We start from the raw sequence: 18,234 nt of genomic DNA, 5'->3' as shown, positions 1-18,234 counted from the left end.
ACAACTAGAGAAAGCCTGCACACAGCAATGAAGACCCAACGCAGCCAAAAATTAATTTTTAAAAAATTAAAAAAAATAAAAACATATAAATAAGAAATTAATATAAGGAATTTTAGTTAACTGCAAATAGATTTATTCTCATTAAAGAAATTAGGCTGATCTCAAACTCTAAATACCACATAATAATCCTAAATCTACCATCACAGTGAGCCAGAAACTATCTAGAATATACCAGAATCATTAGCGCTTTCAGTCAAATCTCCAGATGCCTCTAATATTCCATCAGTGATTTTATTCTCATTCATTCTTTTTTATATAAATTTATTTTTAATTTATTTTTGGCTGAGTTGGGTCTTTGTTGCTGCGTGCAGGCTTTCTCTAGTTGCGGCGAGAGGGGGTTACTCTTCGTTGCGGTGCATGGGCTTCTCATTGCAGTGGCTTCTCTTGTTGCGGAGCACGGGCTCTAGGCACGTAGGCTTCAGTAGTTGCAGCACGATGGCTCAGTAGTTGTGGCTCGCGGGCTCTAGAGTGCAGGCTCAGTAGTTGCGGCACATGGGCTTAGTTGATCCGCAGCATGTGGGATCTTCCTGGACCAGGGCTCAAACCTGCGTCCCCTGCATTGGCAGGCAGATTCTTAACCACTGCACCACCAGGGAAGCTCTCCATCGGTGATTTTAATTTAAAGTTTAAGAAGCAGTAAGTTCCTTTAATTAACTAATATCACTGTCAGATAAAACAATGATCAGAAATAAAAGGGTAGTTGGCTTGAAACAAGCTTAGGGACTTCCCTGGCAGTCCAGTGGTTAAGACTCCGTGCTTCCACTGCAGGGGGCATGGGTTCTACCCCTGCTTGGGAAACTAAGATCCCGCATGCCAAGCGGTGTGGCCAAAATAAAAAAGAGAGAAAAAATAAAATAAAACCAGCTTAAAAATTAAATCATTGGGGCTTCCCTGGTGGCGCAGTGGTTAAGAATCCACCTGCCGGGCTTCCCTGGTGGCGCAATGGTTGAGAGTCCGCCTGCCGATGCAGGGGACAGGGGTTCGTGCCCCGGTCCGGGAAGATACCACATGCTGTGGAGCGGCTGGGCCCATGAGCCATGGCCACTGGCCTGTGCGTCCAGAGCCTGTGCTCCGCAACGGGAGAGGCCACAACAGTGAGAGGTCCGCATATCGCAAAAATAAAAAAATTTTAAAAAAAGAATCCGCCTGACAACACGGGAGACACAGGTTCGAGCCCTGGTCCGGGAGGATCCCACATGCCGCAGAGCAACTGAGCCCGTGCGCCACAACTACTGAGCCTGAGCTCTGGAGCCCACCAGTCACAACTACCGAGCCTGCGTGCCACAACTACTGAAGCCCACGTGCCTAGAGCCCGTGCTCTGCAACGGGAGAGGCCACCGCAGTGAGAAGCCCGCGCACCACAACGAGGAGTGGCGCCCACTCGCCGCACCTAGAGAAAGCCCACGCGCAGCAACAAAGACCCAGCTCAGCCAAAAATAAATAAAATAAAATAAATTAATTTAAAAAAAATTAAATCATTGAATCAGGTAGGCCCAAGGAGGTTTTTTAGGAAAGCTTCTTCCAAAAACTCACCCCATCTTTAATCACACTAAGCCCTGGACTCATCTCTTATATAGCGATTGGTCAGGTCATCGAGGTATTCCGGAAGCTCCCACCATCTGTTCCCAAATCACCCCAATAGTGGCGCCATTTGGATCAGCTTCCTCCTGACAGCACGGGGCACATGTTCTGTGCTGGGTAATCCTCTGTTGTAGGGGGCTGTCTAGCAACATCCCTGGTCTCTCCCCATTAGACGCCAGTGGCAGACAGTCTGGTTCCGAGCTGTGACCACCAGAACTGTCACCAGAAATTACCCATCGTCCCCTGGAGGGCAAAACTGCTCCCGGCTGAGAACCACTTTTTCCATCTTTCCTCCGGTGTGACAGAGCACGTGTGCTACCTGGCAGGTTAAAGACGGTCACAAGCCCCAGCCCCTGGGGTGGGTGCAGCATACACTGCTTCACAGATGAGGCAATTCAGGTCCAGGAACTGGAAGTAACTTTACTTCTATTCACTGTGGAGCCCAGACGTTAACATCTGACATAGTAGGCTATTAGAGTCAAAAGCAAAACAAACCCACAAGACTTAGACCCACAAGGGGTTTCACCGCTTCTCCCAAAGGTGTAACCTTCCCCCGGGGCTCTGTTCGTCACCGGCGACGTGAAAACACTCCCACCTCTGGCACACAGGGGACCTGTGGACTGGCACACCGGTGCGCTCCCCACCGTGATCCGTTTTTATACTCGTGGCTCAACGGCAGCACCCTAGGTCTCTTCCCCAGGTTCATCTCCCGCCTCCCTGGGGAACTGGTTCCAACGTCACCCCTTCCGGGCCTTCCCTCCGAAGAGCACGCACCTCACTCTCACTTTCTGGTCCCTTCATTCTTCCCAGCAGTTCTCTACCCCACAACCTATGGTGTATTTCTTCCCCCAGCTCCCCCTCTAGAACTTCAGGGCACTTAATTTGTCCTCTTTTCACCTCTACCACCCAACACAGAGCCTGGCACCCAGGTATTTGCTTGGTGGACTGATTTTTAAAAACTAGTGACTGTAACGATGTGTGGTGAGGGATGTATAAGAAGTAAACTCATCGTGGTGATCATTTTGCAATATATACACATGTATATCAAATCATTGTGTTGTACATCAAAAGCTAACACAATGTTACATGTCAATTAGATCTCAATTTTTTTTAAAAAAGTAGAGAGAGAAAAAAAACTAAACAAGAGAAATTCGAACTAAGGACCTGTGGGAATCAGATGGATTTTGATTTTCTCATCAAAGGAAAGCCAAGGAAGAAGTGTGGGAGCCTTGGTGAAAGTTTTAGGACAGCACTTCTCCAACCATATCATCCCTGGAGGCTCTGCTGCTGCTTCTGACCGGCACTCTTGGTCAGGATCTAAAACAACTTTGCCCCAAGACGAGAATCAGGGCTGAGGAAGACTAATTAGAAGAGTTATTTGCCAGTGAAAAATACACGCCATGTCCCTCTGCACTGCTGCGAAGGCTGGGGAGTCTGCAAACCCCAGTACTAAATAATCTCAGATTTATATAACATTTTGTTCATAATGCAATGATTGTTCATATACATTTTGGTCTTGTTTGGGAAGTAATACACTGAGATGTTTAATATTTAAAAATATTAAGCTTAATTCCTGATTACCCTATAAATAATGAATACAAAATGCCGATGACGAACTTATCTGATCTCAGTAACGGATTAGCAAAAGCTTTCTTTTCCACAGTCATTCTGCTTCAACATTACTGAATACATAATGCAACACATACACATCACCTCTGAATTTAGTAGCCAGCAGACTACAAGCAGCTGCAAATTATGAGATTGCCAGTAGCTGAATGGAGGAGGGGACACTCCAAGTTCAAGAGCAGGCAGCTCTCCCTCCAGTTTCGGTGCGGATGACAATGTCATTGGGACCAAGATGAAGAGCATTGGTCATCACCGTTTCCAACTTACAAAAGTATGTCTGCTCACGAGAGCTGCTGGTAACAGTAAAACGCTCGACTTAGTTTGATTACAAAAGGCAACTTTAAATCAGGAAAGTGCAATTATCAAAACGCCTTTTTAAAAATCTATTCCTAATGTAAAATCAAGCGATGCTGTATTTATAAAAGAGAAAGAAGTGACTAAAACTTAGATTATTTATAAATTAATAAGTGAGTAAGCTTCAGCTAACCTAACAGGTTCATCCAAAACATGGCAGAGAAGAATCACAGAATTTTGGACACCCATTTCCAAAGTGTAGACTAAGTTTTTGATTTCTTTGCTGTGATCAAATACCCTATAGTGATCATTTTTAAAAGAGCAATCATTTCACATGTTACTCAATGTCTTCAAAATGTTTAATTTTCACCTTCCAACAGACACTTCTAGAAATGCACTGTAATTTTACCAAGCGAAAACTTTCAGTTTCTTCGAAAAGAGATCTCTGACTCCCATTTTACTGTAAGCCTGAACTGGTACCACCCAACACCTGAAGGGCCCCTGAAAGGTCTGCAGTGGGTCTTCTTGAAACAGTATGTGAACAACGAATTTCAAAAATAGGATCTGTCCCGTGAAGCTCAATTTTCTAGGCACATTGACCAGAAATGGGTTTTTTCAAACCCAGGTCAAGTTGCGTTCAGGCAGTGGTTGCTTCCCATTGACAGGCTAAACTTTTTCCCTTCTCTGCAGAATCTTAATAGCTCTAAAAACACATTTATCTTGTTTATTGCTGAGCAATGCCCCCACCATCTGTTCTTGCTAGTATTTCATCAGAAAATATAATTCTTTTTTCTTAGAAATATATTCAGCCCCAGTAACTTGTGTTCTGAATATTTTGTTACAAAGCAAGTACATGGGCGGAGGGAAGTAGTGAGGATAAATTTGATCATCTAAATAATTATTTACACCTGGCTTATAAACAAAATCACTGAATCATGAAAGGCAATTCTACAAATATTTTTAATTTCTGTTCTCACATTCAGTTGCCAAAATTCCAACTGATATTTCAGTACTGAACATTTTTAACAAACAGTACCTTCCGACTGTTCAAAATGTTTTTGTATCTTAGCTCCAGATGGAATACCGGTTCAGTTGGGTGGATGACTGAATATAATCCCGAGTGATCATTTCTTGTTAAGTAATAAAACACGTATACAACCTGCCCTTCCTTTTATAGGTCATTTACACTAGCATCATCAGCAAAAATACTCTTGTAGTCTTCATTAATATTCCTCTGCTCTTCTTGCCAAATAACAATTTGTTTTAGAGGTTTAATAAAATCAGAATGAACAGAGTGAAAAGCTGTAATTTTTTGCTCATTCTACCAGTCTTCTCTAGAAAATTCCCCAAATCATATTTTAATTTTGTCTTCATAATACACTCCTGTGTTTCACCAGCAGTAACCCAAAGGAACCCACATCAGTTTACCACTATTGCCAGTCTTCCAAACGGATCTCATTCAGACCTTTAAGGCCCTTTAATGACATGACCAGAGTGAACACACCCACAAATATTAATCTCCTTAGATACCTTTTCCCTCTTTCCTTTACACAATAGTCCTTCCTTCGCTTTCAAAGACAAATCTGTCACAACAGTTCTAATACTTTGTTTTGAACAAGTTACACTATGTTCAACGTTTATAGGTTTTTTATATTCAAATAAATCTGGAACAAACTGTTAAATCTAGTCATAATCTAATTTTTTTCCTTACTAAATATTAAGCAATGTAAAATGTTAGAGTGTAATTAATGGTTTCAGATTTTCTAGACTAAACCTTTAAGAGATCAACTAAATTACCAACATGAACACCTAGAAGAAAAATACACAGCTTACTATTCCAAATGTGCCTGAGTATAGAAACACCTATGATACCTTAGTGGAGTTCATTAAAAAACAGACAAACATAAAAACTAAACGTTTGTGACTTCTACGGGACTGCCTCCCAAATCCAGAGGAATACAATTTCACAGTAACTTACCTTACAAACAACACAACCCTTAACATTAACCCGATTTTCAGACGTTCACTGAAGGTCTACTTATAGCAAAAGTGGAAAGTAGTACAAGACCAAGTTTTTTAATGCGATCACTTGCAGGCACTTTTGTTGTTTGGGCCACGAAGTAAGAGACGGCTCCGTCAGAAAGGATTTTTCCAGTCCCCACTCTCAGGGTCACGGCCGTCTACCACAGAGACCCACAAGGATACCCATTATCCTCTCAAAAAGAGGAAGCTCTCTTTCACATGTTTGTACTTGGCTCCCTTGTAGGAAGAGCCCAGTTTATGCACAACGAAACATAAAACAGTTATACTGCTAATCTTGTCATTCAATTTTGCAATCCACTCTTTAAAAAAAAAAAAAAATCAATCTAAAACGTCACTTTCAGACTTAAAAATCTGCATCCCAAAAATCAAGATTAAAACTTTAGCTCCCAACTAAAACTTTTAACTTTCCAATAGACAATGCTTATAAAACAAGATTTTTAAACTAGAAAGAACAGATGAGCCAGTCACAAGTTAAAATTAAACATTTTGCAATGCAAACCTTAAAAAATAATTAGGGAGTTTCCAACTTTTTACAATCACACTTTTCCTTTGTCATAACCAAGTATGCCTTTATACACTGTACTTGTTAATTTCATTTTTTTTTTTTGGTAGGTTGGGCACATAGATTCAGAGCTTTTGTTTTAATTCCTAAATTCTGTGCATATTCCCTTAACCACATAAAACAATAACTTTGACTCGAATCGTTTTTATGAGAGTTATTTAAAATGCTCACCAACCAATGGAAGCTGTGTGATTGAGTTACTAAAGATATAACATATAAACACAAAGATTAGCCATCTTTTTCCTAGGTTGGGAATGTAAACAGAAGTTCACCACAGTTGTCTGTTAAGAGTTATTTATTAATTGTTCCACAATAGTCCTAAAGTTCATACCAAACCAAAGAACCAAAGGAAGTCTGAACTGAAAGAATGACAACATAAGAACTGAGTTTTTCAATCACAGATCTCCTTTACCCTTCTGATCATTTAAACTCTCCAGGACCCCTGCCAATATTGGACTAAGTTTTATATTCCCTATTTTTCTTCAAAACCTATTCCTTTTCTTCTCCATTCTAAGATATCCCCACCTCTCTCCCTCAACACACCACCTCTGCCCACCATTCCAAAACAGGGAGCAAATTTTCTCCTTTGGGGTATAAGGTCCAAATCATTGCATTTTTCTCTGGCTATTTATCTACGTTTCCCAAGAGATACCGATTTCAACACAAAACATGCTTTATTTACAAGGCTTATCTTGCACAGTGTATTTCAACCCAGCTAGTTACTCAGGCTACCTGAGGTATAGGCTTCGTGTTATTAAGAACTCACAATTATTCCTTCTTGACAAAAAGGCTGTGGCCTTTCATTCTGGCCCATACACTTATGGGGGAAGCGACTTCCGTGCAACTGAAGAACCACAGTAGTTGACTGTAGTTATCATGCGCTGTTAACACATTTCTTTGTTGATGGAAAAGAGCGAACTATTGTCAAGCCTAGCATCTCGATGGTACTTATCAGATGAGGAACTGCCAAGAATTATAAATTCTATTCATTATTTGACCAGCTTATCATAAAACTCTAGGCTTTATGTAACCTGAACGTATGCCATAAACGCTAATTAAATAGCAGATCAAGAAATTTCAATATTAAAAATTAATATTTCATGCTTTTTAAGTTTAGGTATTGACTTTCTAAGTTATCTGTACAATAAAAAGTTCAATGTTTAGGCAGCCTGCCAAAGCAAGTACTCTCAGCCTGGGGTCCATAGGTTAGGAATTTTGTTATCAGGTTGCGGAGGGGGGGGCTGGTTCTCGCAAGCATATACGTGGGCTTCTAAATTTTCATGTGCAAATATATTTCTGCTAATGTATGGGGATGGGGTGACATCCATTCCATCACCAGCTGCCCCAAGAGTCCATGACCCTAAAAAGGCGATGCAGCTCTTCCCTAGAGTGCGCCCAAAGGTTCGTGAAGAATTGAAATAGAATCTACTTAAGTTACACTCACAGACTGTCATGACTTTTTTAAAAAAGCAAACCAGGTACAAACAAAGCAGAAATCATTTTAAAAGTGCATGCCCTCTTTACGGTAATAGTCTCTTTTAAAACTAACAGTGATCTCACAGACGATTTTCTTTTGTTAGGTTTTTTTGATCAAGGGTAAGACAACAGAATTACCAGATGCTGTCTTCACGCTAATGTTCATTTTAATGAATAGATTATTAAGGACATAAAAAACGTAACAAGTGGAACACAAGATTGTTGCTCAAAATCCATCAGAAACTCTTTATCATCTCATAGAAGGTACAAGCAGATTGGCAAACCACCCCAGACCTTGCCTCCTAAACACCAGGAGGGACGCTTAGCATTTGTGGACCATTACCGTGTAATCTTGTACAACATAACACACGGATGGTGCCAGAGCACTACTTACATCGCACTTCAAAACCGAAATCCTGTCATTATGTGTCACAGAACACACACAGACCACAAAACTCTGAAAACGATAGTCTTCAGATGCAGTTCACTCTAAAAATACAACTGAAGTTCGGAAGCTAATTCTTTTCTGAGGGACATTTTCCAAGAACTTACGAATTTGGAAGCTAAGAACTGTGTGTGTCCTCACGAGGCCATATTGCTCACACTGTCACCCAGTTCAGGCTTAAATGCTACTAATGACAGGTAACTACAAAATGAGAGATACCAAGGATGTACAGAAAGTTACGCCCCTCTCATCTGATGAGTGTAATACAGAAAACTAAATCTGAGGTAGAAATATTTGTAAACTGTCTGCAACTTTTAAAAAAACATTAAAAATCCTACAGAGTTTTTTTCTCATTTTTTGTTTTCATTATTGAATGAGATTACCTCCCAAATTACTAACAGGCAACTGCTAAATTATGGTAGCCCTTATCTTCAATTTACAGCAGCAAAATAGAAATTCAAAGCCTAGTTTCCTACCTCATACCCTAATACCTTAGAAGTAAAAACCTTAATTTTAAAATTATCATATTCAGATATAGACATTCCACACAAAGAAAAAAAAAAGGGTGGGGGTCAGTAAACAAAATTAATGTTAGCTTTAATCTAGAACATGTGCAGAGGTATCAAGAGTTGGATTTCAATGCAGAATCAGTGAGATTCTGCTTAGCATGCTTGTTCAAGAAAATGACTATATCTAGGGAATAATCTTGGCAAAGAGAAAACAAATTTACTTTTCCTAATCATATGGGACCACGAGTAGATACGTCTCTACAGAGAAATCCATGTTTATGCTGAACACAAATAATTTATCACTTCTGTACATAGTATCATATACCAAAAAGGCAAAGCCTCGACCTATTCCACCCTTTGATATTTTTATTGATTTTTCAACGTTTGTAGTCACTAAATTTCAAAGCACAATTTTCTCATAGATTTTACACAGACCTACACTTTTTCCCCTTTATCTTTAAAACTTAACATATTCACTAAGTTTCAAACACCTTGTCTGCACCTTAAGTATTCCATGTCTTGGCTCTCTTCTTCTAATATCTATACTTACATCCTTTTGAAACACTGTTAAACTTAGACTAAGCAATACTTTTTTTTCCCCCTACTAAGAATGCTCAGGACCACTTTCATTTGTCATACTGTTATTTTGTTACAACCTTTTGGAGTCAAAAAGGATGCACCTAGAACCAAAAGAAACTGGAATCTGATTTAAAATGAAACCTCAATAAATAATCTCTCTGGAATAATATTTAGGATGGCTAACCCCATTTCAATAAAACACGTTCTCATTTCCACACTGTTAAATTCCTATTCTTCCAGATAGTGTGCCTCAAACTGAAGAAAATATTCAACCAATTTTCAAATATAATAAACCTAGAAACACGAAACACTTTAAACACACACGCACGCGTGCGCACACACACACACACATTCCAGTCCCTAAACTGCAGGTTATACCACTGACATGAATATTTTATGAAATGTAGTTAACAGAAAAATGTGAAAAATGTGACTGGATATTAAGTGATATCTCCTTTCTTCAATTTTGTGATTAACAGGTCTTTTATTGGTAGTAAACTAGAGCAAACAATCAGAATAGTACATATGCAGTATTCAGTACACACAATAAAAGTTAAAGAAATTCAAAACCTGTATAAAACAAAACACTGGAGAAAAATCATACAGCTCAAGAGATACAGTGGTAAAGGTCCTCTCCATCCTTCGATTACAGCTTGTACTCTGTACCCAACAGAACTTACCGCACTTAGCAAAATAAGAAATACATACTTTTTAGTACTGAGTGTATTTAAGAGGATTAAACACATTTTCTAAGGTCCTTGCAATGACAATAAGTGACCCTTTAGCTGGTAAAGCAGACTTAAGGGAGGAAAGTGGGGAAAGGAAATTAACTAGTACGTTGTAACCATTTTAAATAATTTCTCATTTTCCAAACACTGCTTTCATAACAGAAGTGTTTTACACTTGCACAATATTAATTACTTTATTATACATGGAAGCCTGTGGTAGGCTGATTACACAATAAGACTGCAAACAACCAGTGGTACTTTTCTGACGTCAGAAGAGTACATAAGACTGAAACATCACCAAAAGTACATAAAAAACTCATCAGCATAAACATCAAAGTACATTAAAAATATAATCAGGAAAAAAATACAATTGCTAAAAAGTGGTTTAGAGCAGAGCCACTGTCTACCAGTGGCTTCAAATGGCAAATTAGCGTTCATAGCAAGTTTGGATGACTTTACAAGACCCCTGTACAATACTGACTAACGCACCCTTTTAAAATGTACATTACACAGGCTGCAGTTTCACAAAGAGGTTCTGATGTCATTACTAAATAAGCCACTCTTCCCCCTCCCATCGGCTTTGTCACCAGTTGGAATTACCACCTTATTAATATCCACAGCTCTGAGCGTGTGGGGCTTTATTATACATGGACATCTGTGTGGGTTCTGTTTTTAAAAAGGGGGAGGGTGGATGTTTATTCTACTGTTTGGACGCCGGAAGGCATAGGAAATGCATAACAAATTACCTATTGGAATGTGAATCATTCTAAAATTGAAACTGTCCAGATAGAGAGGAGAGGGAACAAGGAAGGCCCAGAGCTCTGAGAGGACAGGGTAAGAACAAAAATAACACAAAATACCCCCAGAAGTGTGGGTGACATGTAGTAACAGAGACGGAGAACAGTGTTTTTAGGCCATGTATAATAAATAACACACACCCCAAATTTCAAAGAATTATGTAATTCCAACTTGGGTTCTAATACTGCAACCAACCAACCACTTGGGCTTCAACACTGTTCCCATCAACTCTTGATGGGAGTCACACAGCCTTGTTACAGTTGGGATAAGGAGAGGGTGCCTTTTTTTTTTTCTCTTCCTATTATTAAAGCTATCATTCCAGGCTTTGATCAAAGATTCAAGAATATTTGTTCTACCAGGCTGGAATGAATGTGGTTTGGAAGTTCAGAGTACATTTAAAAGCTGCAACAAAATATAGGTAGCCAACATCTCAGAATTTTGGATCAGCCCAGATGGAGACAGCAATTTGAAATGTTTTCGATCCCTTACTTAAATGATGACACGTGTATCGTATCAGCCCAGATAGAGCAATTTGAAATGTTTTCGATCCCTTACTTAAGTAATGAAATGTATTATCATACTATCTGTAAATTGGATATTCCATTACAGTGATAACGTACAGAATTCCCATGCGTTATTACACTTTCCTGAGAGTAAAGCAATTAGAATAACCTTAATCCTAGCAACAAAGTTTTTTTTTTTGTTTTTTTGTTTTTGTGTGTTTTTTTTGTTTTCTTTTGTTTTTTTTGTATGGTTTTTTTGTGGGTTTTTTTGTTTGTTTTTTTTGCATTTAAAACTTTTGGGCTATTCCCTGACGATCTATACATGGAAATTTGATTGCTAAACATTGTCACTTCGAATGTCAAACTATTTTAATCTATTGATTTTGATTAAAAATCATAATACAAACAGAGCTAAAATCACACTAACAAAATAAACTAAATATGAAAAGTTGCATTGAAAGGGCATTACATTATTCTTAATAGGATCGTGTAGAAACATTCCAATGGCAGTGTTCTCAAAATAAAACAAAATTACATTAGAAGACCTCCAGCCTGGTCACTCTTGGGACCTTACCTGTAACTCTGGCTGGTGGGGGTCTTTCCTCTGGTACTACATGGCTCACTAACATCAGACATCATGTTTGTATACCCTGAGAAATCTGACACTGAAGTCCTTGCTCTATGGTCCACTTCTCCATTAGAGTTCGTGATAAAGGTCATTGGCACCCTGCTGCCCGACTTGAACTGAGAACCGAACGCCTGTGCAAAGTTCTCAATCTGGTACGTTGTTCTGGGCTCTACGTCCTTCTGAGGATCCATCTGGCCGGCTAGCTCCTGAGATGGGATCTGAAAGCTCGTTGAGGACTCTAAGTTTTTCTGTTGTTCCTTCTGGCTAGTCAGTTTCTGAGATGAGGACTGGAAGGCTGATGAAGTCTCTAGATTCTTCTGAGAATCTATCAGGTCATCCAGCTCCTGGGAAGGTGTCAACTGCTGATGTGTGGCATCCAAAGCAGACAAATAAAGACCCGGCTGAGACCCAAACAACATCCCAAAAGGAGGCTTTGGCAACGAAGATGGCAACACTGAGGTAACAGACTGGCCGAAACCACACTCCAAAGGAGATGTAGTGTATATCTGTTTTTCTGGAAATAAAGTGTGGTTGTGGAGAGGTGAAGACAGACTGACAAATTGGAAACCGTGTCCCAGAGTAAAACCTGCATTCGTGGATTTCTCGAAAGCCTGTTGGAGGTATTTGGAGTATTCTTGCAACATGCTCGCCTTGTCACTTGAAGCAGTCTGGGTGCCCGGGCTCAAATTTTCTTCTTGAACCAGTTCTGAGTGTTCTCCTGAGGCGTGCAGATCCACTCGTGGTTCTGTTATGTTGAAAGGATCCTCCTTCTGGCTCTCTGACTTGTTGGAGTACTGATCCAAAATACTTTGTAAAACCTCGTCAGGAATTCCCGACTTGTCGTGACAAGACTTAATTTCCGCATTCAGGGCCGAGGAGTCAATAAGGGACAACGGGGCCTCACTGTCCAAAACACCGACGCCCGCCGACTGAATGACGGACTGCTGGGAGACCATGTGTCCCACGTTCACGGAAAAGGCACTGTTGCTGCTGGCGGTGGGTAGGTATCTTCTTTTCTTTGAGAACTGCATGGCATCGTCATAATTACTGCTTATTTGACCTTGTTTGCCACTTGTACTTTGGAGAAGACTAATGGTCTCCACGCTACTGTTTGACACGATGCCAAGGGAGCCACTCGGTTTCCCAGACAAGGACTTCTGTCCAACTATGTCTGGTAACGGTGACACAAAGTTCAGGTAGTTTTTATCCATGCTCTTCCGGCTTCCTTTCTTAAAGATCAATTTTGGCACCCTCTTCTGGAGTTCCTCTATGCCAGTGCCGATGATGCCCCCACTGGAAGACACAGCAGGCATTTCTACTGAGTAACTCTGCATGTTTATGCTGTTTGACATATGGGATTCATTTGCTTTCCCAGTCTTGGGCTCCTTGTTTTCAACAGCTATGCTTCTCGACTTCGCTTTTCTCCTTGAAGAACTTGTACTTCCCTGAGACAACACAGCCAGGTTACCCACGGTGCTATGGTTGCTGGATGACCCAGGCTCTGCACTGGGCGCCCCCTTCGCCAGGGCTTCGCCGCACGTGCGCCTGTGCTTCAACAGTCTATCAGTCCTTGAGAAATACTGCTGGCAAGTGTCACATTTGTATGGCTTTTCTCCACTGTGCGTCCGCTTGTGTCTCTCCATATGGTACTTCTGGATGAACTTCATGCTGCACTGATCGCACCCGAAGGGCTTCTCCCGGCTGTGGATCTTCTCGTGCCTCTGCAGCAGGTACTTCTGGATGAAGCCCATGCTGCACTGGCTGCACTGGAAGGGCCGCTCTCCGGTGTGGATGAGGACGTGCCTCCGCAGGTGGTAGGAGCTGCGGAAAGCGGCGCTGCAGTGGTCGCAGATGTGAGGTTTCTGGCTTGGGGACAGGACGGCGCCTTCTCCGTCTCCCGCCAGCGACGGCTTGGAAGATGCGCCCGGCTTCCTCTTGGCTTTGATTCCCTGAGATTCTGGCTTTGGCCTCTTGGCCTTCTTGACGCTCGCGTCCGGCTTGGGCTCCTCGGGGCCGCGGGGGTCGTCAGTCCGGCCGAGCAGCACGTCGCGGGGGTGGGGGGCGGGCGGCGGCGGCGGGTGCAGGACGCTCAGGTCCTGGATGACGCCCGGGCCTCCCGCGTCCCCAGCGCCCAGCCCCGGCGCCCGCTCGTCTGCCCCCGCGAACAGCCCCCCGTAGTGAGGATGGGGGGCGCCCGGCGGCTCCTCGGGGTCTGCCGGCTTCTCCTGCTTGATGCTGACCAGCGACTGCAGGAAGCCCCAGGAGGTCCTCTGCGCCGGGAAGGCCGCGCCGGGCGCCGCCGGCTCCTTCTTGAAAGTCACGTCCGGGGCGGGCGCCGGGGGGGGCTCGGCGGCCGGGGCCGCGGCCGGGGCGGCGGCCAGCACGCACTGCGGGGGAGGGGCGGCCGCGCCCGCCGGCCGCGCGAAGCTGGCGACCGGGGGCAGCCGGTGGTTGAACATCACCATGCCCGGCGGGAAGCTGGGCTCCATCTCCGCCCGCCCGCCGCTGCCCGCACCGCCGCCGCCGCCGCTCAGGAACGCGCTGCCGACTTTCATGCCCCGGAGCAGGCCTGGCTGAGGAGAGGAAGGAGGAGTGGGCCGGCCGCCGGCCGCGGCGCCCCCACCCGCCCCCGGCCCGCGTCCCCGGCCCGTGCCCGCCCGCCCGCCGCCGCCCGCGCCCCGCACTTACGGGTCCCGCCGCCGCCGCCGCCGCCGCCGCCGCCGCCTCCGGTTAATAAAAATAACGCCGTCCTCTCCACAATGGAATTAAAAGCCTGCGCGGCACTGCGCAGCCGCGGCGCGGGGCCTGCCGGGAGCTCGGCGACCCGGCCCGAGGGCCGCTGCGCCGGCCAGCGCGCCTGCGCCGCGGCTTCCGCCCGGCCGCCTGTCAATCACTCGGGTGGTTGGGCGGAGGGAGCCCCCGGGAGGGGAGGCCCCGGGCGGCCGGACGCGATTGGTGGGCCGCGCGCCGGGCGTCGGGGGGCGGGACCCGGGGCGGGCTGCTGCGCGGCGGCGGCGGAGAAAGGCCGGAGGGAGGGGGATGCTGCGGGGCTGCGGAGTGGGCGGGGGGACGGGCCCGGCCGGCCCGGCCCCCTCGGCTTTGCGGCTTGTAGGCCGGGTGTTGCAGCCGAGCCCAGCCCCGGAGGGGGGAGGCTTGGGGCGCTGTGGGTTCTGCCTGTGTGCCCTGAATCTCCAGTGCTCAGCATCTACTGGGACAGGTTGCTTCCGGTACCCCTCCTTGTCTGGCACACACTTTAATAATGGGCGCTTTTCCTCTGCATTTGTGGGAGGGGCCTGCTTTGAAACCGCAGCAGAGGTACCGTTGCAAAAAAAAGGTTGTCTTACTGCCAACCTACCTGAAGGCTACTGAAAGAGGAAGCCGCGTGTAATCCAGGTGCGGCAGCCCTGTAAAACACGCCCACACGCATACTTTATCATCATCAGATGTTCTTTAAATGCCCACAGGCCTTCTCAGTCTGTCTAAGAGTCCGCTGGCCCTGTTGTATTGCTGCCTGGCCCTCTATGTTATTTATGAAAAATCGACTGCCAGGCTCTTCTAAGAGCGCTACTCAGATCCACTCTGCCCTCCCCAGTACAGAATACTGAGAAACGCAGGCAAAATCACTAATTGTTCTCTTAAGGAAACTTACAAAGTAAAATCTTGAAATCAAAGAGCAACAAAAATCAAACAAATATTTATTCCGTGCCTAATGTACACACAAGGCACCCACTTTCATGTTAAGCGAAAATCTAAACCAGCAACTCTCCTAACCAAGAGTGTATGTAAAGCACAGGATTATTTTTCATAAAAGAACCAGCACCATGACAATAATTTCTTTCCATGGTACGTTTTCATGATGAAATTACAAGTCAATTGTCTCACAATATTTCTAGCCAAATAACTTATCATAGTTAAATAATAAATGACTTCTCTGAGAAATTTTGCAACTGGAATCATAAAGATTATCAACTAATCCTTACAGGCCCCTCTGAGCCTGCTCAAAAACTTAAAAGACTATGTAATGAGTGTTTTGAGACAAGAAATATTAGTATTTTTCTAACTCCATGCAACTACCTAGAAGTATTCTGCCACTTAAACTGTGAAACTCTAATACTGTCAAGTATATTTCAGTGTTAAAAGACTGAAAACTCAAAAACTTAAGGCAGTTGTAAAATATTAGTCAACGCCTATGAGAAATGAGGCTGTCCCTTTGCTCAGGGTGGCAGTGTTTAATGGTAAGCTGGGATGCATATAAGCTAGTCCAAGCGTGAAGGGCAGCAGGACACTCATATGAAAAGCCAAATTTGTTCCTCAGTTATCAAGATAAGAAACCTGTCATTTCTCTCATTCACTCTGTCAGCCTTGAGATACTCCAAGCAGACTTACCTCTGTGTTGTACACCCCATATATCAGGAAGATGAAGAGACCCTGTAAAAGAAAATGGAGGGAAAAAGCTGTTAACGCTAATCATTTCAGCAGCAGGAATACCTGAAATCAACTTTCCTGGGAACAGACAAAAGAAGACACACTTCATCAAGGTCAATTTATTTATCTATTCTTCAATGTCAGAAGCTGTACCTTGAGCACTTATAAGATAACATACCAGCACATCACTTATAGTCCTTGTGCTATTCACTTCTTTAGACTACAGCAAGTAGGAAAAATGTGTTACAGTCTTCAACAGGGTAGAAAAAAATCTTTAATATTAAAGCATAAAAGAGCGAGAAGGATAAACCTTAAAGGGTAATAAGTGTGAATCGTTTTTAAATAATATGTAAAATGCCAGTTCAAGTTAAGAAACTTTCACATCATCAGCTGTTGTGAGACTGCACGCATTGTTATTGTGTGCTATGTATAATAAAATTCCAAATATCTGCTAGTTACTAGTTCTTAGCATTAGAAAAATACTTAATTGCAGTATATAAATTAAATCTCTCTCTTAAATCTAAAATCTTAAATTTTTAAAATAAATAAAACTGTAACGATTTAAACTTAGTAGAGATAATAGGGAACAAGAAATTTGCCATGTGTTTGTGTCTTACAGAGGAAAGAAAAATCTATATTGTACTAGTCTTGTTAGGTACTAATAAACCAAATATTAAGTAGGGGTCTGGATTAAAATCTGGATATGATTCAAATAGTTAAGTAGTATGGCATTTTCAAAAGGAAAATATTACAGGAAAATTTAAATATTTGTTTTACCTCTGAATCCTTACACATTACAGATTATGGAAAACATCCTAGAACAAGGAAACTGAATAAAACAGAAATGAGTTTTGTTCTTGTTACTTTCTTTTTTAACAGACTTTATTTTTACTGTTGCAGAGCACAGGCTCCGGAGGCGTCAGGCTCAGCGGCCATGGCTCAGGGCCCAGCCGCTCCGCGGCATGTGGGATCTTCCCGGACCAGGACACAAACCCGTGTCCCCTGCATCGATCGGCAGGCGGACTCTCAACCACTGCGCCACCAGGGAAGCCCCAGACTTTATTTTTTAAGAACAACTTTAGATTTACAGAAAAGTTGAGAAGATAGTACTGAGGGTTTGCATATATCTGCACCCAGATTCCCCTATTATCAACATTTTACAATAGTATGGTACGTTTTTTACAATTAATCTTTTTAGTTTTCAATACTCCTATGTATAATTTCAGAAACTAAAACTATTGTAGTACATGTATTTGTATTAGTAAGAAAGACATAGTTTTGCACAATCAAAAATTTCCATGTGGGTCATAAACTTTTAAAAATTTAATGACAGAGTTTTCCATTGTGTATATATGATTTTCCAAAGCTCGGTATCGACATGCAATCCCATCTTTCAGGTTGCCTTTGTCAAGATCTACAGAGTGCAGAGTGAATTCAAGCGGCTTAGATAATACTCATTTTCTAGGCTGTTTGCCCATATTCTAGATCATTCAAGAAAAAAATATATACTTCTTTCTCTGATTTATGAAAAAGACTAGAAGATAATTGACAGTCGTCCTTCCCTTAGTAATTGCTAATTCTTATTTCGTATTATGTTATATACATATAAAATTAAGTCATTCAAACTTTAATTCTATTTGTGAGATAGGACTATTTTGCTTTGTGCAATAGATGAGGGTTTTTTTTTTAGAATTTAACATTAACACTTTATTATATTTGCTTAATTGCCTATTTATCAATCTGTCCATTCCTCTATCACCCATCAACCCATCTTCCTTTTTGGTGCATTTCACAAGTAAGTTGCAGAAATCAGTACACTTTTCCTAAACTCAATATTGTTTACAGTAATAGATGAGTTCTTGATAAATACGGTTTCCTGAATAGTGAACAATATGCACTGTGATTTCTGTACGTTAAAAATTCAGCTGTTTGCATGAATCTATATGATGCTTTGAAAAATCAAAGAGCCATTCTATA

General features: G+C 42.5%; 1 protein-coding gene across 2 annotated transcripts; it reads right to left on the bottom strand.

The window, feature by feature from the left end:
- Window positions 1-11,076: 11,076 nt before the first annotated feature.
- ZNF281 (zinc finger protein 281) lies at window positions 11,077-14,543 on the bottom strand. 2 transcript variants are annotated; one of them, XM_079931696.1, is made up of 2 exons: window positions 14,521-14,543; window positions 11,077-14,401 (listed from the first exon to the last, which is right to left on the bottom strand). In XM_079931696.1, the coding sequence occupies exon 2, from the start codon at window positions 14,385-14,387 to the stop codon at window positions 11,775-11,777; it is 2,613 nt and encodes an 870-aa protein (XP_079787822.1). In that variant the 5' UTR covers window positions 14,388-14,401; window positions 14,521-14,543; the 3' UTR covers window positions 11,077-11,774. The 2 variants fall into 2 exon arrangements, with proteins under 2 accessions (XP_079787822.1, XP_079787821.1); XM_079931695.1 differs by having other exon boundaries at window positions 11,077-14,405; window positions 14,521-14,536.
- Window positions 14,544-18,234: the final 3,691 nt, after the last annotated feature.

This window comes from Stenella coeruleoalba (assembly GCF_951394435.1).
Source record: "Stenella coeruleoalba genome assembly, chromosome: 1".
NCBI lineage: Eukaryota > Metazoa > Chordata > Mammalia > Artiodactyla > Delphinidae > Stenella > Stenella coeruleoalba.
This window is presented reverse-complemented; position numbering and strand designations above follow the sequence as displayed.